A 22120-nucleotide genomic window follows, 5' to 3' on the forward strand; every position below is an offset into this window, starting at 1 on the left:
TTTGAGCTAAAATAATAATTACTGAGGTAGATTTTTTAAAATTTTTTAATTTTAAAAAAATTTTTTATTCTATAGGTTGGTACATAATGTTTGCCTTGGTAAAGATAACAGTGCATTAAAATTGTATCAGAGTTTGCAGGAGCATATCCTAGATTTTACTCCACAAGCTCAATCTGTAAGTAATAGCTTCATATTTTTTTTCTGGTATAAAATTTTGACTAATGTTTAATATTTTGTATAGTTTTTTTATTGCATAAAGGTATCTGTAATTAGCTTTTTCAGAAAACTATTAAGCAAAGTTAATATGGTAAGGATTATATACAGCCTTTATCTGTTTTATGAAAATAGAACAATTTTGTTCAATCATACTTGATGTAAAAAGGCGTATAGTGTAAAGGTAATTATCAATCATTGTATGACCAAATTTTGTATACTTTTGAGGCCTTAAAAGAACTGTTAAGTAATATCAACTAAGTTAATTTAAATTAGTGCTAAAAATAAGAATAGTATGCAGAGTCAAAATAAACAGAAATAACATGTAAACTCAACTGGGACGATAGCTAAAAATATAGGAGTTTAGAGATAATAGCAATGACAACCTTGAATTAAGCTGTGTCAAAAGTAGTGATGGGCAACTTCGGTACATTCTTGTACCCCGTATGAGAGTAACGGGTACAGACAAGTACCCGGTACAAAATACCCGTTACTCAAGTAACCATTACTTTGAAAAGTACCGAAAACCGATTTCAAGTACCGAATACCCAAGTAACGATTTGGAGAACCGAAGTAACGAAATACCAGAGTAACGGTTTGCTGTACCATAGTACCCTAGTAACGGTTTGCTGTACTGGAGTACCCTAGTAACAATTTGGAGTACCAAAGTACCCTAGTAACGATTTGGAGTACCGAAGTGCCCTAGTAACGATTTGGAGTACTGATAACGATTTTGTGCACTGAAGGAACTCTGCCACGTCACCACGTGTTTGATTTTATCTGTACGGAGTAAGATTTTGAATATCAGAAAACATATCAACTACGGAAGTGTCTGAGGAGCAGACTATTCATGGACAAGAGGAGCGCATATCACCATTTCACAAATACAACCAGATACTACTGTCCTCGTACCAAAACCGAAGTGAGCTGAACCCTCATCGATCCTCCAGTAACGAATACCGAAATACTGAGAAGAGATGCATATTTTCATTACAAAGTAACGAATACCGAAAAGCACCCGTTTCGGTACAGAAGTAATGAATACCGAAAAGCACCCGTTTCGGTACAGAAGTAACGAATACCGAAAAGTATCCGTTTCGGTACAGAAGTAACGAATACCGAAAAGTACCCGTTTTGGTACAGAAGTAACGAATACCAAAAAGTACCCGTTTCGGTACAAAAGTAACGAATACCGAAAAGTACCGATTTCGGTATTGAAGTAACAGGTACTTGGATGTACCGATTTTCAATACCCGTTACAAAATACCCGGTTCGGTAGTACCGACTCATCACTAGTCAAAAGGGGAGCTGGTAGGCAATACAGGGTACTGTGGTAAAAGGGTACTTCCTTGTTGATCCCCCTTATTTAAGCAGTGCACAGATAATTATCAATGAGTCTTAATCAAGAAAAAATTAAGAACGTGTGCAACAAACATATTTACATCTCATATGCAGTCTGTAACTAGTATATTTCCATGATTCTTTTGAATGTAGACACAAAAACATTTACTGATCCCAAGAATTTCTCCATATAAATGCTTAAACTTACAACTTTAAATCTATTATCCCTCAAGTTAATGGATTGTGCCAAAGCAGCAGTTCTACTCAAACCTCTTTTCATAGCAGGTGGACTAAAATTCAGAATGGTTAGGGCTGCTCTTTGTTTGGCAATAATTTAGGCACAGTTTAAATAGCAGAGGTTGTAATAATTAGGAAATATTGGTGGACAGAGAAAAAATTGTCATTTTTATTCACCAGGTCAACATGACTGTAGTTCAATTATCTATGTGCCTCAAAGCTAAAAGTCAGTATTTGATAGCTTGTATTACAGACTTGGAAGTATGACAGCATTAGAATGATTAAATCTATCATAGATCATCAAAATGGTAGACAAAACTCTGTATACTTGCATATTTTTTTGCAGTCGAAGCTATATTTTTCTCCAGCTGATGCTTTGAAAGAAGCAGCAAATGTTATTTTTACATTTTTCTTTTTTCTCATGAAACCCCCAAATCTCTTTAGATTTCTTTCATAAATTGAAAAATGTGGTATGGAAGACTTTTTTTGTGAAAAAAGTGATATAAAGTAGGATTATCTGTATATGTATCAAATAATGTTTTTCTTTCCCATTAATTTATGAATGTCAATATTATCAGTTTTGATGTATTCATGTATTCAGTTTTAGAAAACTGAAGTAAACTAAAACTGTTAAACTGTGTTTCATGTTAATTTTTTCATACAGTGTCTCACAAAAATTATCGGTGACTATAAATTTTTGTAAGTAATAGGAGAAAAGCTTTTAAATAAAATATTAAAAAATATTCCCTTTGAATTCATATTTTCTTAGCTCTGTTTTTGTACTAAATTAATTTGAAAAAATTAAATAGTAAATTAAAAAAATTAAATGTTTTGCTTTTGCTATTTTTACTGCCATATATTTCATCAAGCTGCAGATTTTGTTTTTAGCAATTTCCTGATCAAATTTTATTTAATTTTAGTGTCCTTATGTTTGAGAGACAACTGTAAAATTTTATTTTCAAATGAAATTATATCTGTGAAATTATGTTTGGGATGTTTAAGAGTTGTGCAGATATTTTCAAAAGTTAGGGAGTATTATTGAGTGACAAGAACTTCTGTGTGTTTTCCATTTTATTGACTATATATTCTCAAAGGATTTATAGCATTTTAGGCTGAAATGGGGAAAAAAGATATCACAAAATTAATCGGGCATTTTCATAATTTCTAACTAAAATTGTTTGTAATAAATAAAAAACAGTATTTTATGGAATTAGAATAAAGAAACTAGGCAAAAATCTAAAAATCATTTGCTATTTTAATTCAAATTTTCTTTTTAGAAAATGTTTGTTATTTTAGTTTTTCTTGCAGTGGTTATTTTAATGTATTCTTGCAATGAAAGGGAACATTGTTAGAAACTCACAGATTAGTTATTGATTTCCATCAAAAGAAAGGGAAATTTATTAGAAAAATTGCCTATTTACTTATATATATATATATATATATATATATATATATATATATAACCTGGACGACCATTTAAGTTATCTTATTCTTATAGAATGAAGCATTTTATTCTAAGGAATATTAAAAGGAATCAAGACTGAGTGCTCCTAAACTTGTTGCGGAACTTCTTGAATTATATGGAATATGTGTAAATCCATAAACTGTAAGAAGAGTAATGCAATTTGTAGGATAGTATTATTGGAGCATTGGTATTGTAGAGTATTGGTATTGGAGCAGTATCATGGTAGTTGTAGGTAGAAGCGAGTAGCAAGAAGAAAATTTTATATTGGTTAAAGAAAAAATCGAAAATTTCAACTCTCTTTCACAAAATTGATGAAACAAAAGACACCTGACTGCTGGAAAAAAGTGTTGTTTGCTGATGAAAGCAAATTAACATTTTTTGCTCAGTTGGACAAGTGCTGGTGTGTAGGAAACTCAAAGAAGAGTTTCGAAAGCAAAACTTAGTAGCAAGTATTAAACATGAAGGAGTATGAGTTATGGTATGGAGAATCTATGCCACATTCCAGTGTTGGTAGTATAGAGTTTATGGATGGTATTATGGATCAGTATAAGTACCTTGACATCTTGAAGTGAAATTTGGCATCGTCAGCACAAAAACTTACTGTTCAAAATAGTTTCAAATTCTACCAGGGCAATGATCCAAAGCATACTGTGCACAATTAGACTCTGGCTGTTATATAAGTGTCCAAAAGTAATTAAGGCAGTATTCCAATCGCCAGAATGGAATCCTATTGAACATATTTGGAAGGAACTAGAAACAAAAATTGAAAATTGAGCATATTTTCATAGCAGTAATCCAAGAGGAGTGGCATAAAAATACTCCAAAAAATAACAGAAAACTCGTAAAATCAATGCCACAAAGATTAAATGTTGTTGTTGTCTTATTCATATTACATGGAACAATGCTTTCGAGAGCCTACTCCAAAGAGAGGTTGGACTTCCCGGAGAACCCGGGCCCTTCGGTACCGTAGTGGGCTTCCCTAACCACTATACCGTTTGGGCGACCAAAGATTAAATGAAGTGATCAAGTGTAAAGGTGATCTCATGAAAGGCTAAGAAGCAAAAACAATGTAAATTTTTTACTATTACTTAAAGTATCTGATTATTTTTGTGAGTAAATTTTTCCCTATTAAATAAACGATATTGATTTTTGAATTTAATTTTCATCTTTTTGAAAATGCATTAACTAAAAAAAAAATTTGAATTTTTATATTATCAAAATAAAACCTTTCTTTTTGTTTTAGTTTATTTTATGTTCATTAAAGAATACAAAAATTGCTTTCTGTTTGGCTTATGGCTGCAAAACCAAGCTCTGCAGTGAACTATTTGTATTTTAGTTACATATGTAGGAATTATAGGTTTTTGAAAAACTGTATAATCTCAAGATTTAAAATCACTTCATAATGTTGAAATTGCCTTAACAGCTGCAAATTCTTTTTGATAATATTCGCTTTATTACTGAATATTCTCTTTTGTTTCCAGTCTTGATTCGTAATGTATTTGAATTCTTTATTCTTTATTTTATGAATATCTTAATTATGAAATTTTTCTCATTTACTAATTTCTCTTCAAGCTGCTGTCTATGGTTATGTGTTATTAATAGTCAAAAGTCGTTAATCCGGACTCGTCGGGACTTCGGCGATTCCGGATCATCGATTTTTCCGGATTATAGATCATCAGTTTAAATCTGGTAAGATGGCATGCAGAAATTATAAAATTAAAAATATGAAACCGTAATTTATGAAATAAAGAACAATTATGATCTAAAGGGTATCAAAATAAAAATAAAAAAAAAAAAAAAAAAAAAAAAAAAAGCAGCTTAACATTTATTTGTTTACTTTATTAAACATTTCTTTTAATGTAAGTTGTTTAAGTTGCTTCGTTTTTTATGTGATAATACATTCTCTTTAATTCTATAAACAGACATAATTTCTTGTTCAGTTATAAAGTTCCATTGTTCAAGTCCTGTAATTGCTGTGTCTACTGACTAATTTATGAATCGAAATTTTTCCGTTTTCAATAACCTCTGTCACTTTCTTTGCTATCGGAAGCGAATTATAATAACGAGGAATTTGATTTAAATCATATGAAAGACGGAGTACATCGAGATGAAATACTACATTTAATAAGGAATTATAAGCCAAATAAAATAAAAACATCTGCCCTGAAGATAAGGATAGTGCTGACAGATCAACTTCCAATTCATTGCACACCCTGGCATTAAAGATAAACAAAGTTTAGATAAATAAACGTTAAAGTTTAGATAAATAAAGGATATGCCTTTATCCATTTTTTGCAGCAATTCCACTTTTTGTTTAATGAACTTCGAAACATACTTTCGCTTTGTAGATCCTTTACATATTAATAAATATATATTAGAAATTCTATTTCACATAATCGAAAGTTCAAGCTTACTTTTATAAAATTGCTCTAATAGTCTGCAAAAAATAATAAGCCGGATCCAATTTGAAGATTAAGGAACAACGCAATGTGCAACATTAACTGAAATAGATAATTTTAGCTTAGCTTATACTGTCCATTGTACATTAAACGCGCACTCGTAAACATATTTTGCATACGCGCACAAGCATATTCGCAGCCGTAAAGGTCTTACGCGCATGCGTCAATGCGACGCATGCACAGAAAGTTTGTAGCTTTGAGGTCCGGATTATAGATCATTCCGGATTATGGGTGTCCGAATTAACGACTTTTGACTGTAGTTCATTTTTCTTTTTGTTTTTCGAGAGGAAGGCTAAAATATAAATTGTATGTGAGTTTGAATGTAAAATTCTTATTTTTTGTATGTATATATGTGATATTTTGATTTGAAGAAAGAAAGGTTGCAACAGATTTGCATTGGAGAGGCTTAACTGCCTAGTTAAAAAGGTGATGCTCGAATGCGGATGTGGCCACTTAAAAACCATAATTTTATTCCATGATAATGCACATCCAATTGTTTTTTGTGTACACAAGATAGTTCTATATCATAGTTAGCAACAGTAATTTTTATGTGCACTGCACAAAAAAAGGGTGGGACAGTTCTATAACTCTTGTTCCACTGTGCCAATTGACAAAATTCATATTGTGTTTTTCATGTCTTGAAAGCGTGACTTAGGATATGTATTAGATTTATATATGGCACTATTCTAACATAGGTATTTTGACACAAAATCACACTTTTTTGAAATAACATACCAATTTTTTTCCGTATTTCAATTCTACAGCTCAAATTATGCCAGTCTGCAAAATTTTGTAAAAATCGTATGAGTAGTTTTTAAAAAAATTAGCTCTCAAAATTTTAGCTCCTTAACGTTAATTACATTTGATATATATTTATTAATATCTCTTTTTTTTATTAAACTTTTTTGATTTTTCCTTTCTCGTTTCGAAATTTACGTTCATTCCAAATAAAATTCACCCATTTTTTATGATTTATTTTTAAAATTTGTATTTTTAAATAATTTTTATAAATTTTTTGAAAAAAAATTTTGAATTATAACCCATAAAATTTTACCACCATCTTAAAGTAGGTGTAGTTATCCAAGCTAAGCATATCTACAAAAAATTAGAGTTTTTTTATTCAACATTTTCTAACGCCAAATGTGGTTTATGGATTTTTTGTTATAGTGAATTGCCACAGCTATTTTTAACCTTAAATTTCAAATAAAGTTTTACGGAGAACTAATTGTATGAAATTTTTTCCCTCAAAGATTCGTAATAAATATTTATTAATACTATATGAAAAGCTACTTTCTTAAAATTATGGATATTATTCAAAATTTTAACTTTCTTTTTAATTTCTTCCTTTTTTAAAAAATATTTGTGTTTTTAGTAAATTTTTACCTTTACCATGTTATTGTCTGGTACTTTACTTTAAGTGCATTTAAATTGAATTGTCTAAAACTGAAAAAGTTTGTTTAATGTTTATTTTCACAATGTTTTTAAGCAACAGGACGTTGACAGTTTGGGTCATGTCCCAGTTTAATATATATATAAATTTTTACATTAATTCTCTTAGAAAGAATATTTTAAGTAAATAATTCTACTAATTGTATAAAAAACATGATCTTTAATATGATTTAGTTTGTTTGCAGCCAATATAATAATCAGTCTCTCGGTGGTGCAGAATAAACACTGCTCGAGTGTTTTATTTCTTTGTCATTTAGCAAAAAATCTTTTAATTAAAATATTTATACTTTGGACTTTGCTTTAAACTTTATTTATAGTTAAAATGTCTAGAAAATGAAAAAGTGTCTTCAGCTGGAAACGCAATTGATGTAATTGATATTTTAAAAAAATTGACAAGAATGCAAAATTTATGGAAGTGTAACAATTGAAAAATCTTAATTTTCTTGTGTGAGCACTAAAAATAAATGTAGAAGGAAAGAAGAAAATAAAATAAGCAAAAATTTGAAGGAGAATTTGGCGTCAGAAATACCAAGGTGTTTCGAAAAGTTGGACGGTTTTGTATATACTTGCAGAATGCCTGAAGAAAAAAAGCAAGCCATTAAGGGGGAAAAAATTAAATTAGTATTTTTTTTTATTTAAAACTTTTTTATCGTATGATATATTTGATTCTTGCAATTTCAAAAATAAAATATTTGACTAAGGTATGAATAACATTTTAAGAAACTAAATGTAGGATGATAAAATTGTGTAAAGCAATGTGCACAATGTTAAAGCTATTTAAAGCAATATATGCAAGTCACCCTAAGTTAAAATCTCGATTATACTTCCTTCTCATTTATATATCTTTTCTAAACGGAACATTGAAAGGCGTGTTAACTGTGCTTTACTGTATTTTCTCTTTTAATATATTCAATTTTCAGATGCATCGTAGTCTATTCTTTCAAAAGAAATGCAATTTAAATAAATAAAATAAAATCCTGAAAAATTTATATTAATAAATATATTTAAAATGCTCAGTTCGAATGAATAAATAGAAAATTTTAAAATAAAAGTCTGAAAATTTAAAAATTACCTAAAACAACAACTATGGCAAAGAAAAAGAAAAAAAAAAAAAAAAAAAAAATTACAAAGAAAATTATCTGAAGAAAATAAATGATGCACCTTTTATTGAAACTACCCAAATCGAATGGGTAAATAGAAATTTTTAAAACAGTTATTCGAAAGAAACCATGCAACTTAAACAATTAAAATGAAATTCGAAAAGAAAAAATTACTTGAAGTAATAACAGTTATAATTAAATATATAATATAAAGAACATTATTTGAAAAAAGGAACGATTGTGACTTTCTTCCGCTCAAGGGAAAGGAAAATAGGTTACCATATATTAAGAAGTTCGTCAAGTAAACTATTCTTCCTGCAAACTGAAAAAAAAAAAAAAAAAAAAAAAAAAAAAAAAAAAAAAAAAAAACACAAACATAAATTTGTGAATTTCTCTGTAAATTTCCCAACAAATTTAACAAAATTTCATATTTAGGCATAATTTGAGTCGTAGAATCGAAATATGGAAAAAAATTGGTATGTTATTTCAGAAAAAGTCCAATTTTGTGTCAAAATAACTGTGTTAGAATAGAGCTACAGTACACTCCTGATTATCCGCAGAATAGGGTGGTGCGGCCGCCGCGGATAACAAAAATCACGCATAATCCGAAAAAAGCTAAAAACGGGTATAGCAAAAGAGAAAACAGTCATTCCAACTTTGAAAAATTGTTTTATGTACAATAAAACAGAAAATAAACAGCAGGAAATGTTTAACTAATGCTTAATATTTTAGTATATCACTCAAAACTAACCTAAAATGCATTTTGTTAATGAAAACAGAAAAGTGCTTTGTACTTACGAGAGGCATCAAGGATACACAGAAAAATTATAACATATGTACTGTTTTAATACTGTAATGTATTATGTAATTACAAGAGCATAACTGTAAAACTACACCTTTTTGAAGCAATCAGTCATTTGTGTTTGCTTTTTGCTTTGGAAGCATTTTCTCTTGATCTGAGATTGCATTTTTCGTAGCATAAGTTTCTTGGCCAACTCTGTGTCGTCTTGTTCTTCCAAATAGCTCAGTAATCCGTCTTCACAATTTCATCATCTATCAAGTGTTCGAAGTCAGGTTCGTTGACGTCACACTCCAACCACTCGTTAATGTTTTCAGCATCGATGTTCTCACCACCCGGAACTGTTTACATTATATCGGCAAAAGTTGCCGTGGGCGTGTCTACATTTTCATTCTCTTCTTCACAACTCAAAGGGGTTAGGTTGTTGTTGGCTTCAGCATTGGGCATGAGTTTTCTCCATGATTTATGAGGGTTGACGGTTTCACTGAGTCCCATGCAGATGCTGTCCAAGATTGTGTAGTGTTTCCAAAACTCTTTCGGATCATAACCTTCTTCAATTTTGGTCATTAGCAGCTTGATTTGGTATGTTCTCTTCATTGTTGCAATGACTCCTTGGTCCATGGGTTGGATTAGCACAGTAACGCTTGGGGGGGGGGAAAAGTCGCAAAAATGTGTCCATCAGAAGACTTTAGCACGCTTGTTGCTAAGTGAGAAAGTGTGTTGTCGATCAATAGCACAGCTTTTTGAGGCAGGTTTTTCGATTTAAGATGTTTACGCACTTGAAGAACAAACATTTTTTCGAACCATCTTGAAAAATGTGTCGGTTCATCCATTCTTTTTTTTGGGGGGGTTAAATTAATCAATGGGCAAATTTTCTATCCTTGTGGCTTTAAAAGATCTCTCTCTTTTTTTTTTTTTTTACTTTCCAATGACAAAAAGTCTAAGTTTATGTTCACCGGTAGCATTACATTAAGACATGATAGTGATCCTTTCCTTGCTGCTTTTATGACCCGCTGCTTTACTTTCACTTTCAGATGCTAAAGTGTGAGTGGGAAGATATTTCCACAAAAGTCCCGATTTGTCAGCATTGTAAATATGTTCAAAAGATAGCTGTTCTTTTAAAACAAATTCTTCAAATTCATGGTGGAAATCGTCGGCTGCTTGTTATTCACCACTAAGTTTCTCCCAATGAAGTTCAATTTCTCGAATTCCATGTCGCTACTTAGAACGAGTCAACTAGCCAAAAGACGCATCAAAAGAAATTTAACTCGGACTGGTTCGCAAACACTATTAGGCTTAAACTAACAATGCCGAGTGAAAGGAAGTGGATGTGTCAGTAAGATTAAGATGAGAAAGGGTGGTGAAGCGAGCACTACAAGGGTGAGTAATCACTTACTCATCATAGGGGCCGAGGGTAAGGTTCCGAGAAGGCCTGGGATATTTTTGCCATAAATAAGCACGATGTTTAGTAAATTTAACATTTCACTCAGTTTTGTGAACATTTTTATTTTCTTTGCTTTACGCTTGGGGGGGGGAAAAACTTTATGTCATGCGCGGATAATCCGCTCTGTGCATAATTCGCCTACGAATAATCGGGAGTCTACTGTATATATAAATGTAATATATATCCTAAGTCGCGCTTTTGAGACATGAAGAACACAATTTGAATTTTGTGAATCGGCTCAGCCGAAAAGGCAGATATAGAACTGTCCCCCCCCCCTTTTTTTTTTTTTTTTTTTTTTTTGCGCAGTGTACATAGGTTGACACCATACTATGTCATCTTAGATCAGGAACAAAGGAGGACAATTATGCATAGCAGCACAGAGGTTTTGCAGTGCAAGAGAAGTTATGAAAATGAATGACATAATTGCACGCGAAGCAGCATTTATATTAGGCAGGTACATATATGTACAGCCAAGCACAATTGGTTAATTTTAGGTTTTAGTTCTCTTTGCAAGCCGTTTATATAACGGTCATATGATCTTGGAGAGATCTCAAATTTGGGAGAAAAGATGAACTTAGGGGATGAACACCAAATTTAGAATAGTCATTCTGAGGCTGCCAATTATTTCTCAGTGTAGTAGCCATCATATTTTATTATATCTTACATATATATATCTATATAAGGTATAATAAATATATATATATGTAAGATAAAAAAATATGAAAGCAAACTTCTAAATTTAATTCACTATAACCTCTTTTATTTTCTATTTCATTTGGAAACTTCATCTATCTGTCCTAAAAATAGCACTTAAGTCGAAACTGCATCATTTAAATTAATCATGCGATCTTACGTAATCCTTAATGCAGATGCCTCTTGCCAATCACCGAATTGCAAACCAAAACTTTTCTCTTCGTGTGCTTCCATCTTGCATAACTATGCACTTCAGCTTTGCTCTCTACTCTGCTAAGATGTAATTTCGCTGGCTTGCTTTCCATCTCAACAATATCAAAAATGTAAATCTTCTGTGGAAAGGCACGACTAGAGTGCCAAGTGATTGTGGCAACAAATTATCAATTGCAAATGAAAATGGAATTAAAATTGCCACGACTGCCAAGTTCTTTAGATACTATGCAATCAAAATTCTTGTTCAATATGGATCTAAGCACAATTCGACAGTGTTCCGGCTTTTCCTTGTGCTCATAAATATAGCGTAGAAGTGCTGATCCATAATGACTAGGAAATTGGAGGCGAATGCAGGTTTAAATCTTCATTTTTTATTTTAGCAAACATGTTGCGGTGAAAATCAAGTTGGCACATTGATTGTACCTATTCCAAGAGATTTTACATTTTAGATAAATTTGCAATAAGAAAGAAAAAGCAGACAGACTGCAGTGTGGCCAGGCCAAAGCATAGAAAGCAAGTGCGTAATGTTCAGGATGAAATCTAAGTCAAACTGAGCTAGTTTTGGTTTTCAAAGCATTCTGATTGGACAGTCAATATTGCTGTAAAATTATTATTGGCTGGCTGAGTTTTAGTTCCATTTACATCATCATAATTACGTAAGAATCATATGGCATAGAATAGTCTCGAAATGACGCAGTACAGAGAGGGGTTACTATTTTTAGAATAGAGAAGGGAAATTTACGTTGCTAATTTAATCTTTTTGGCCTACTGAGCTTTCAACGATTTTGTTGACTTTTATTTTAAACATTGTAAAAGATTTCTTTATACATTTTTATACTTTTGTATTTACTTTTTTTTGTGTGTTTTTTTTCCTCTTTGTGTATGATTTCATTGAAAACTGATGTTATTACTTACAATTTTGCCTTTTTTACTTACGATTTGCATGTCTCGTGTAATACTTTGTGGTGCACCAGGATTTATTTTTCTTTAAATAAATAAAACATAAATAATTTAATCTTTTACATATTCATTATTTTTCTTACATATATGTATATATGTAATTATATTTAGGCTTGAACTGTTTTTCGCTTTGTATATTTATTCATTTATTTAATATACATATAATGTTGTTATTTTTTTTTAAATACTCAGACCTATTGCTTTGATGCTTTATAAAAAATTGTGATACTTTTCAAGGACATTCTTAGCATTAAGGGGAATGTAATTGCAATAAAGTATCCAGCGAATAATATACCTTTCTTAATAAATCTTTTGACCACATTTAATAATGCAGGAGGAATTGTCTGCATTTGAGTGCTGAAAAGAACCAGAACTGCATTTGTCATTTGCATATTTACCATGAATTATTAACCATGCAGAATTAATCATTTCTTTTATTAGTAGAGGCTGACTGTATATGCCAAAAGGTTTTGCTTCAAATCCAAGAAAAGAACTGAATATTCAGTTTTTTTTCTCCTCTTAGAGTGTAATACACATCTATCTGTGATTCATCCGAGATGATATTCTTTATGATGTCATGTTGAAATGATCAAAAGAATCTTGTGTTCTTTTTAAGTTCTCATGGGATAGTATTTTGTACTTGGGGAAAAGAAGCTAGGCATAATTTCATATTTCTCTGATTTTAAGATGCATGTTTTTCCCCCATATGGATGTCTTTAAAAATGGAAAGCATCTTTGAGTAATAGATTTTTCCTAATCTTAAACAGATATATTGTCATTAATAAATCAAACATAATTTAAGAAAGAAATGTTTGCTAGATGTGTTTGAATTTTGTTATTTCATTTATTTTATTTTATTAAAATGAAAAATCTTCCCCTCCTCCCTTGATAGTGATACTGAAGTTAAAGAGAGGTGTGATAAAATAATGGTATCTTAGAATGGAAGAAAAATATTGCGTATTCCACTTTTTGTTACCTCTAAGTATGCTTGTACTCATTAGTGTAGATATTTATGTTTTTGTAGATGTTGATCAAAAAGTCTTTCCCTAATTATTTTGTATAAATTTTATGCCACCGCATACTGTAATGATACATAAATGCATACATATATTTAGCAGGTTGGTATTTTGTTAAAGAACAGGGTTCGTACGGTCCTTAAAAGTCCTTAATTTTGGCCAAAAGGAATAAACGGTCCTTAATTTTGCTCATTTGACATTTCTTATCATTTCTAATGACTGCCATTCTAAGTGTGAATTACGATTTCTCATGAATATGGAATTAAAATTACACAGCTCTTAACTAATCTGTTGGCGGATTTGCATTGCAAACGATTAAAAAAAACAATTAGCTACCCGAACGAAAGTATCGGTGTCTGATTGGCTATTCACGCAATCTTTCGAAACAGGTGTTATCCATAAATTTAGGCAGACTGTGACGAAAGCGTGAAGCTGGAAGTTCTTTAAGAGGCGAAAGTGATGATGAAGGTGCTCGAGAAAAAAAAAGGGAGGGGGGAGATTCTGAAAATATTTGCCAAAACTAGAGCAATTCCAACCTGGAAGGCCACAACCCTTCCGACGCCAATAGGAACGAGATGCCTGGAAAGTGCATTTTCAATAAACTGTGGCTTCATCAAGCTGACTACAAAGACTGGATATTGATGGATGGCAATCCTTAAATGTGGTCTTTGTCTGAAACAAATTGAAATTTCTAGAATGGGAGAGTCAGCACTGAAAATTCACATTAAAATTAAGTTTCGTTTTATCATTTCAATTTGTTTTTACACGGTTTTGCTTAGCTTAATTTCTGTGTTTGTTTCAATTAAGCCATAAATTAATTTTTTATCACCTTCTACGGAGTTTATTCTCTTTTGCACATACTATATGTATGGGATATCGGGATTATGAGTTTATTTCTGCAGAGGGTCTCTTATCGATTTCGCGGGAAATCTGTTGGCTCCATTTCGATTTTAGGTCGCCAAGGGCAAAATCGGTAACGCTAGCTGAGAAAAAGTGAAGTTCGGAAATACGTTTTGAAGCTTCAATAGACAATTAAGTATTTGGTTTAAACCTATGTTTTTGATAGTAATGCATAATTTTTGCTAATGGCGATACAATTATTAGTTGAAAATAACTAATTAAAATTTTTTAAATATTTTTAAAGCTGAAAACAACTAATTGAAACTAATTTTCCTGAATTAACTAGACGCAAAATTAACTTTCATGAATTACTAAAGTTATTGGGTAGAAGTTTAACTGAAAATATACATTCCGTATTATATATATATATATATATATATATATATTTATACAGTGTACAAAGTCCGAGGTCTGGACTCGTCGGGACTTCGGCGATCCTAGATTTGAGATTTTTCCGGATATTAGATCATTTTAAATCTACTAAGATGGCACGTAGAAATTATAAAATTGAAAATATGAAATCGTGATTTATGAAATAATGAAGCATTTATGATTTAAAGGGTATCAAAATTTACCAAAGAAAAGAGCTTAATATTTATATGTTTACTTTAATAAACATTTCTTTCAATGTGAGTTGTTTGATTTGTTTTCTCTGCTAATACTTTAGACTAATACTATAGACATATAATTTCTTGTTCAGTTATTAAGTTCCATTGTTCAAGTCCTGTAATTGCTGTGTCGAGAATTCCGAATAACTTGTCAATCAAAATTTTTTCTCGTTCAGTAACCTCTCTGTTACTTTCTTCACTATCGGTAGCTGTATTTTCTGGATTTAGAACCATACTACAGATTCCGCCCTCCGTTAATTGATTGATGATTGGCCATTGTCATTGCAATGAAAAACTTCTGTTTAACTTCGCTAAATTCTGCCGCCTGGTGCGGCCATGCGAGCTCTGGAGCTGGTTCTGGCTTTATGTGAATAACAAATCAGTTATTCTTAATTCAAATAGCACTAAATATAATCGTTTGTCCTATGAGTATCATTAACAAAATCTATTTTTAGCATAAGGAAAGAAATTTCTGCTAAATCTCCCCTTGTCAACATTTTAGCGCATTAAATTTAAATCTGTAATCGTATAATACTCTGTTATTTGGCATCGCTGCATGATTCATCACTCAAGTTGTCATTCGTTGATAAACATGCGGTGATGAAAGCAAAATACAATAAATAATGATTCGCGATTTCGGCATCAAGGATATAAAATATTAGTTGGTGTAAAATTAACAAATGTTTCGGTTTGAGATTATGCCAAGCAGATACGCAGCTATGGAGTCAAGTTACTAATCACACAAATTTATGCTAAAATAATTATTTCTTCAATAATGAGATATTTTATTTAGCACCAAACTAAGATTAAGAATCGGATTTCTGGCATTTTTTTTATGATGAGGGAAAAAATCTAATGCGCAATTGGTTGGTGGTGGCTTTGAGGTCCAGATTTTAGATCATTCCAGATATTAGATGTCCGGATCTCGGACTTTATATATATATATATATATATACATCTTTCAGAATATAACTTACCAGTATGGATTCACTCTTTTAAAATAATTCTACTTTAATTAAACTTAGGAGATAATATAATCAATTAATCTATATTGTTTAGGAAATAAATTATATATATATAGTAAAAAATGTATATTTTCACTATTCAAGTATTCACTGTGACAAGTATTCTTATCTTGTCACATGAACAGGCCTCTGTGGAAAGAGGCTTCTCTGTAAATAAAGCAATTGAAATTGAAAATTTAAGTGACTCATCATACATTTTTCAACGCACAGTATTTGATTACATAAAATTTTCTGGAGGTGTTCTTAATATCGAAATTAATAAAGAAATGAGATCAGCAGCAGCTTCTGCAAGAAGTGGAGTTCGTTATTTAGAAGTTCAGTATTTAGAAGAACAAAAATCTTTAACTAAATCTGAAAATTCAAAGAGGAAAAGAAATATTATTGAAGAAGAAATTGATTATATGAAGCAGAAGAAAAACTTTCTTCAAAGGGACATTAAAGACATTAATGAAGAAGTAGATGCTTTAGCAGATAAAGCTGAGACCAGCAGGAACATTGATTTGTTTATCAAAGCAAATGAACTTAGAAGAATAGTTAAAGAAAAGGAAGATTTCAGATTTAAAAAAAGCACAAATGTTTTGTATCTTTTATTGTACAGTTTATTATTCTAGTATCTTTCAAAAAACCAAGGAAATAAATTGTATGTTTACAAATCAGTTATTTTAATCTGCAAAATATTCTTACATTGTGATTATAATAGTAGTTGACTATGTTTAAATAAATATCAAATAAGTTAAATAATAATCATGTAAATCTCTAAAATAGTGACTGTTATTAGTGTAAAATACACTTATACATGTTTTTCAAGAAATTATGTTCCTCATTTAATGTTATCTACTTCATAACTTGTAGGGAGTTAGTTTAATTTTCAAAATTGTTTTATGGTAAGTATTAAGTTGAATTTAATAATAGTGCATAATACACTCTTCTGTTAGTTTTTTAAAGTGAAATTACAAGCATGAAGTCGGTTGTATGGATAATTGCTTTATTCTATTCATTTTTTTGTTTGCTGATAGGTCCTTAATTTTTTCTTTGATGGTCCTTAAAAGTCCTTAATTTTCATATAAGGAAATGTGTATGAACCGTGAAGAATAGTTTAATAGTGATATATGTGGTATTTTTAGTATTATCAAATCTCTGTTAGAAAATGTCATAAATACTGGCTCATTTTCAAAAATATTATCTCTTGGTTTGCATTTATATGCTATTTGATTGGTATCTTTTTTAGTATGTTCTTTCTGTTCAACAAGATGAAGCTTTGCTGAAAGCCTATATAGTAGAATGGAGAAAGTTTTCTACTCAGTGCAGTTATTTGCTTATGCCATTTTCACATTTGGAAGCTGCAGTAGCTGGCAAATTCCCTTCATTTAAGAGGAATGGAATTCGAAAGGTTGTTGATATTTAATTTTTGCTTTTTCTGAAATCTGTCAAAGTAAGTTTACAAGTAAGTGTATATTTAAAAACATTTGTTGCTTTTGTATTTACAGGCACTGCTGGAGAGATGGAATCAGAGTATTTTTTCGAACATCAAGCATAGGCTTCAAAATAGTGCAATGAAACTTGTCCATGCTGAGAGAACTGGAGAGGTTATTGATTCACAGTTGGTGATAGGAGTTAGAGAATCATATGGTATTATTATTATTTAAAAATGAACTTCAAAGCTTAAATGGATTTTTTTGTGATATACTTTATTTTATTCAGAAATATAGGTGAAAAAAAGATTAAAAAATTTACGCTACTGAATTTCTTGCTTGTAAACTGTTCAGGATTTGAAATAAAAAACCTAAAAATGAGCTACATGTTCTTTCCCCCTTTCTTTTTCTGGCTAGGGATTTTATTATGATAATATTATCCTTATTTTCAGAGCAAATGAAGTACAGAGGTCAGCAGAATTGGATATTATGAATTAAATAGTTTTTCTGTGATGCAGTATATAAATACCATAGTTACTCTGTATCCCATTTAACCTATTAAGTTTACTGCTTGAAAACCAAGAGGTAAAAATATGCAATGTATGCTGTTTCTAAAGATATATGGCGTGAGTCATAAATATATTTCACTGAAAAGCACACATAAGTACACAATAATACTATTGCGGCGTGAGTCATAAATATATTTCACTGAAAAGCACACATAAATACACAATAATACTATTGCATTATATATTTCAAATAACTTATCAATTTGAATAATATTCTTATTATTTACACAAAATAAGTTTCCGTTTGTGCATATATTTTATATTGTTACTGTTAATAAGAAATTGTTAAATCATATGCTGAAAAAAATCTGGGGGGGGATACAGAAATATGTAAACCTACAAAGTCCGAAATCTGACGTTCATTATCTGGAATGATCTAAAATCCAAACCTCAAAACCACCACCAACGTTTTTCTGGTAGGCTTTACACATGCGCATTTGATTTTCCCCCTTTCGCGTGTAATAAAACATCTGGAAAGTCCTTATTCTTAATTTCACTTCAGCACTAAATAAAATACCTTGTTATTGAAGAAACAATCATTTTAGCATAAATTTGTACGATCAGTAATTTGGCTTCGTTGCTGCATATCTGCTTGGCACGCATCTCAAACTTAAACATTCCACATAGATACATCGCTGATCTGACGTCAACCTGGCGAATCAGTATTTATTATACCTTCCTTTCACCACATGTTTATCAAAACATGACAACTTGAGTAATGAATTATGTAGCGATGCCTAAACAATTTTTTTTTTATGTTAGTAATTGAATAATAAAGGAGTATGGTAACTTTTTATGCTCACATTATGCTTGGCGATAATTACAGATTTAAGTTAAATGCACTAAAAATTGTTGACAAGGAAAAATTTACCAAAAATTTCTTTCCATATAAATAAATTTTGTTGATAATACTCATAAACCCAATGATAACATTTAGAGGTATACTAGACCGCCAGTCCCAGAATGGCTGCTTTTGTACTAGACTGGCAATCCCAGAATGGCTGCTTTTTTTAACTGGATGAGTTCAATTTACTCGGGTAAGAGGAAGAAAAAGGAAAGGTTCCGGAATGTCTTGCAACGGAAAGAGATTAGATTGCGGAATGGCTTTTAGTGGGCATTAGAGATACACTCGCTGGCTTTTTCCTAAACCGTGGATGGAGTTTCACTGTGTATTTTTATGCTCTGTGTTTTATTGAACATTTTGTTCAAGGACGGAATAATTTTTATCAATTCATGAAACAAAAATATTTTGAAGAGAAATACCTTTTGAAATGTAAAATTTACGCATTGTATGCTTATTTAAAATTTTCTTAAAGCATAACGTTTTGGGGAAATTACATATTCTTGTTTATTCCAACAAAATCTAATATTTACTAGAACTCTTTATTTCGGTAAAGTAACTGAGTATTACATGAAGTTACAATAAGTAACTGTAAAGTGTTTATTTACTTGAGGTATTGTAGAAAATTGTAACAGTAAATTTTTGATATTTATAATATTCACCGATAATATGATAGCAACGGAACATAGTTATTTAACTTTTTTTTTTTTTTTTTTTAAATCTGGTACACAAACTAAATAATGTGTTTCAGTATGATATATTTTGATGGAGCTTTAAAAGGCCTGTCTTTATATGAAAAGAGTATTGTAGCCACTTGTGAAAGAACAATTTAGTTTTAATTCCATTTTGTATAAAGAACAAGTAATATTTCTTTCCACATCTTATTTAAATTTAGCGCAGAATTTTTAAAATTAGGTAATCAAAATTAAAAAAGAGCAGACGATCAATGAAAATAAGACTAATAAATATTATATTCATACTAACAAAATGCTAGCTGTACTCACAAAGCACAAGCCGGAAATGATGTAGCATCACCTTTTTCTCTCATCCCTACTTTCAAGTATCATACCTACAAATCTTGGACTGTAATCCAAAATTCCAGAAAAAAAAAAAAAATAATCATTCCGAGTTTGAGCCTCTTCTTAGGGCTATTTGAATTAAGAATAACTGATTTATTATTCATATAAACCCAGAACCAGTGCCAGGGCTCGTATGGCCACGCCGAGTCGCAGAATTTAGGAACCACAGGCTGCATCAGGTGGTAAGATATCTAGCGCCAGCTGTCAATAAGACTTAAATATATGTGGGAATTTATTTATTCAGAACTCTGATAAGCCTTAAAAGCATGTGCAAGAAATAGACATAAGTATAATAAATAACTAAACTAATACAATTCAGGCTTAATTGTCACAGTGCGCAATAGAAGCGAGATAAAATTTAACGGAACAACTTGTCATTAGTCGCCAAGCGCATGATGCATAGCCAAATATGTATAGTGAAGGATAGCTAAATTTGATGATGATAGCCACTAATTCTAAAGGTTTTTGGATATTGCAAAACAAAGGTGAAATTTTACAATTAACAGATTTTTGTAAAGAAATTTAGAGAAGCAGTAATAAATGAAGATGATATAAAAGAAGTTTTTCATTGTGATGACAATGCTTCTCAATCATCAATCAATTAACGAATGGCGAAATCTGTAGTATGGTTCTAGATCCAGAAAATACCATGGTGATAGTGAAGAAATAGTGATAGATATAAGTGAAGAAAGAAAGTGATAGTGATAGTGAAGAAAGTGACAGAGAAGTTACTGAAAACGAGAAAATTTCGATTGACAAGTTAGTCGGAATTCTCGAAACAGCAGTTACAGGACTTCAACAATGTAACTGAACAAGAGATTATGCCTGTCTACAGAGTTAAAGAGAAAGTATTAGCACAAAAACAAAGCAACTTAAACAATTTACATTGAAAGAAATGTTTAATAAGATAAACAAATAAATATTAAGTTTAATTTTTTTTTAAAATTTTGATACCCTTTAGATCATAAATAGTTCATTATTTCATAAATCGTGATTTCATATTTTTAATTTTATAATTTCTACATGCAGTCTTATTAGATTTAAACTGCTGTTCTAATATCTGGAAAAATCCCAAATCCAGAATCTCCGAAGTCCCAAAGAATCCAGATTTCGAACTTTGTACTATATATATATATATATATGTGTGTGTGTGTGTGTGTGTGTGTATAGGCTGTTTTTTCTAAAGCTACTATAAATTTTGAGTCTACAAAAATAACATTTAGCATACAAATGATGACTTTTTATTTGTGTTATAGATCTCACAAATTCATTAAAAAATATGCATTAAATTATGGTTTCCCCCAAAGCTGTCGTGATCACAAAAAATTTCAAATGATATAGAATTAAAGAAGACAAAGCATGTTCCAAATCTGAATGTTTTTGTTTCTTTTAAAGTGATTTCTGTTGCTATTTGAGGGATTATATTTGAGGGAAAAATACTATTATATTTGAGGGAAAAACATTTCACCAAAACATAAGGGTAGGGGACATAGTTGACAATATTCACTTCTCTTGGTTCTGAGAGTGTTCAAAATTATAGACATTTTTTATTTGAGATAAATTTTTTTGCAGTGCTCTTTATTAATTAAAAATAATTATGTCTGACACTATTGTACACTGGTATGCAAAATTTAGTAACAAATTCATTTTTCAACATACAGCTGTGAAATTATTGATGAGTCTCTGAATTATTGATGAGTCATTGAAACCATTGCAGTTAGGACTGCTCATATCCGTCACTAAGGCTGTTTGGTTTGCTGTTGTCTGTCTTGATCAGACAATTGTGCTGTGCTACCTTGTACCAATGCCATTTAACGCCGTTTCTATTCATTCTATATGGTATGCAGCCTATGAATTTTTTTTTTTTTCCCCTGCTGTACTTTCTACATTCTTTAAATACTACATTATGCCTTTGTAGTATGAATTTCTTGTCTCCCAGTTGATTTTTTGTAGAACTGCAGCCAAAATTATAAACATTGCTTAAGTTTTGCACACTAATATGTTTGTGAATTAAAAAATAATAATGAGGCACCTGATTAATCATTTTTTCTTTGTTAGCTCTTGATTTGGTTTCTCTTTTACTTCCTTGAAGTAGTCCACACATTTTTTTCTGATATCAGTTATTGGAAAATTATAAATGCCTTATTGAGATTTTATGAAAACTTCATTTATTCATTTTGTTGCTGAAATTTACTGATTCTGTAATTCTCTGCTATCATTAAGAATTTACCGATGAACATGCTATGTTAGATATGTCATCATAGTATATAAACAATTATTTTGAGAAAAGATGTATT

General features: G+C 30.7%; 1 protein-coding gene and 2 long non-coding RNA genes across 17 annotated transcripts in view; 1 reads left to right on the forward strand and 2 right to left on the reverse strand.

Annotated features, from left to right (window-relative positions):
- Positions 1-22120, forward strand: part of LOC146997265 (cullin-5-like) — a 201600-nt gene that overhangs the window by 126473 nt on the left and 53007 nt on the right. For 10 of the 14 annotated variants that reach the window (XM_085816278.1, XM_085816280.1, XM_085816277.1 and 7 more), the window contains 3 exons: positions 76-175; positions 17151-17312; positions 17410-17551. In XM_085816278.1, coding sequence (XP_085672404.1) covers positions 17241-17312; positions 17410-17551 — 214 coding nt within the window. In that variant the 5' untranslated portion in view covers positions 76-175; positions 17151-17240. Of the gene's footprint in view, positions 1-75; positions 176-3644; positions 4326-12091; positions 12223-17150; positions 17313-17409; positions 17552-22120 lie in introns of those variants that run through there. The other 4 variants (XM_085816273.1, XM_085816282.1, XM_085816279.1 and 1 more) reach the window with 3 other exon arrangements.
- Positions 1-22120, reverse strand: part of LOC146997266 (uncharacterized) — a 261762-nt gene that overhangs the window by 115782 nt on the left and 123860 nt on the right. The gene's annotated exons all lie outside the window — the stretch shown is intronic.
- LOC146997267 (uncharacterized) overlaps positions 1-22120 on the reverse strand; it is a 247059-nt gene that overhangs the window by 111766 nt on the left and 113173 nt on the right. The window lies entirely within an intron of this gene.

The sequence above is a fragment of the Stegodyphus dumicola genome, chromosome 5, assembly GCF_044657685.1.
Source record: "Stegodyphus dumicola isolate Sdum_Otavi_A_Nest chromosome 5, ASM4465768v1".
NCBI lineage: Eukaryota > Metazoa > Arthropoda > Arachnida > Araneae > Eresidae > Stegodyphus > Stegodyphus dumicola.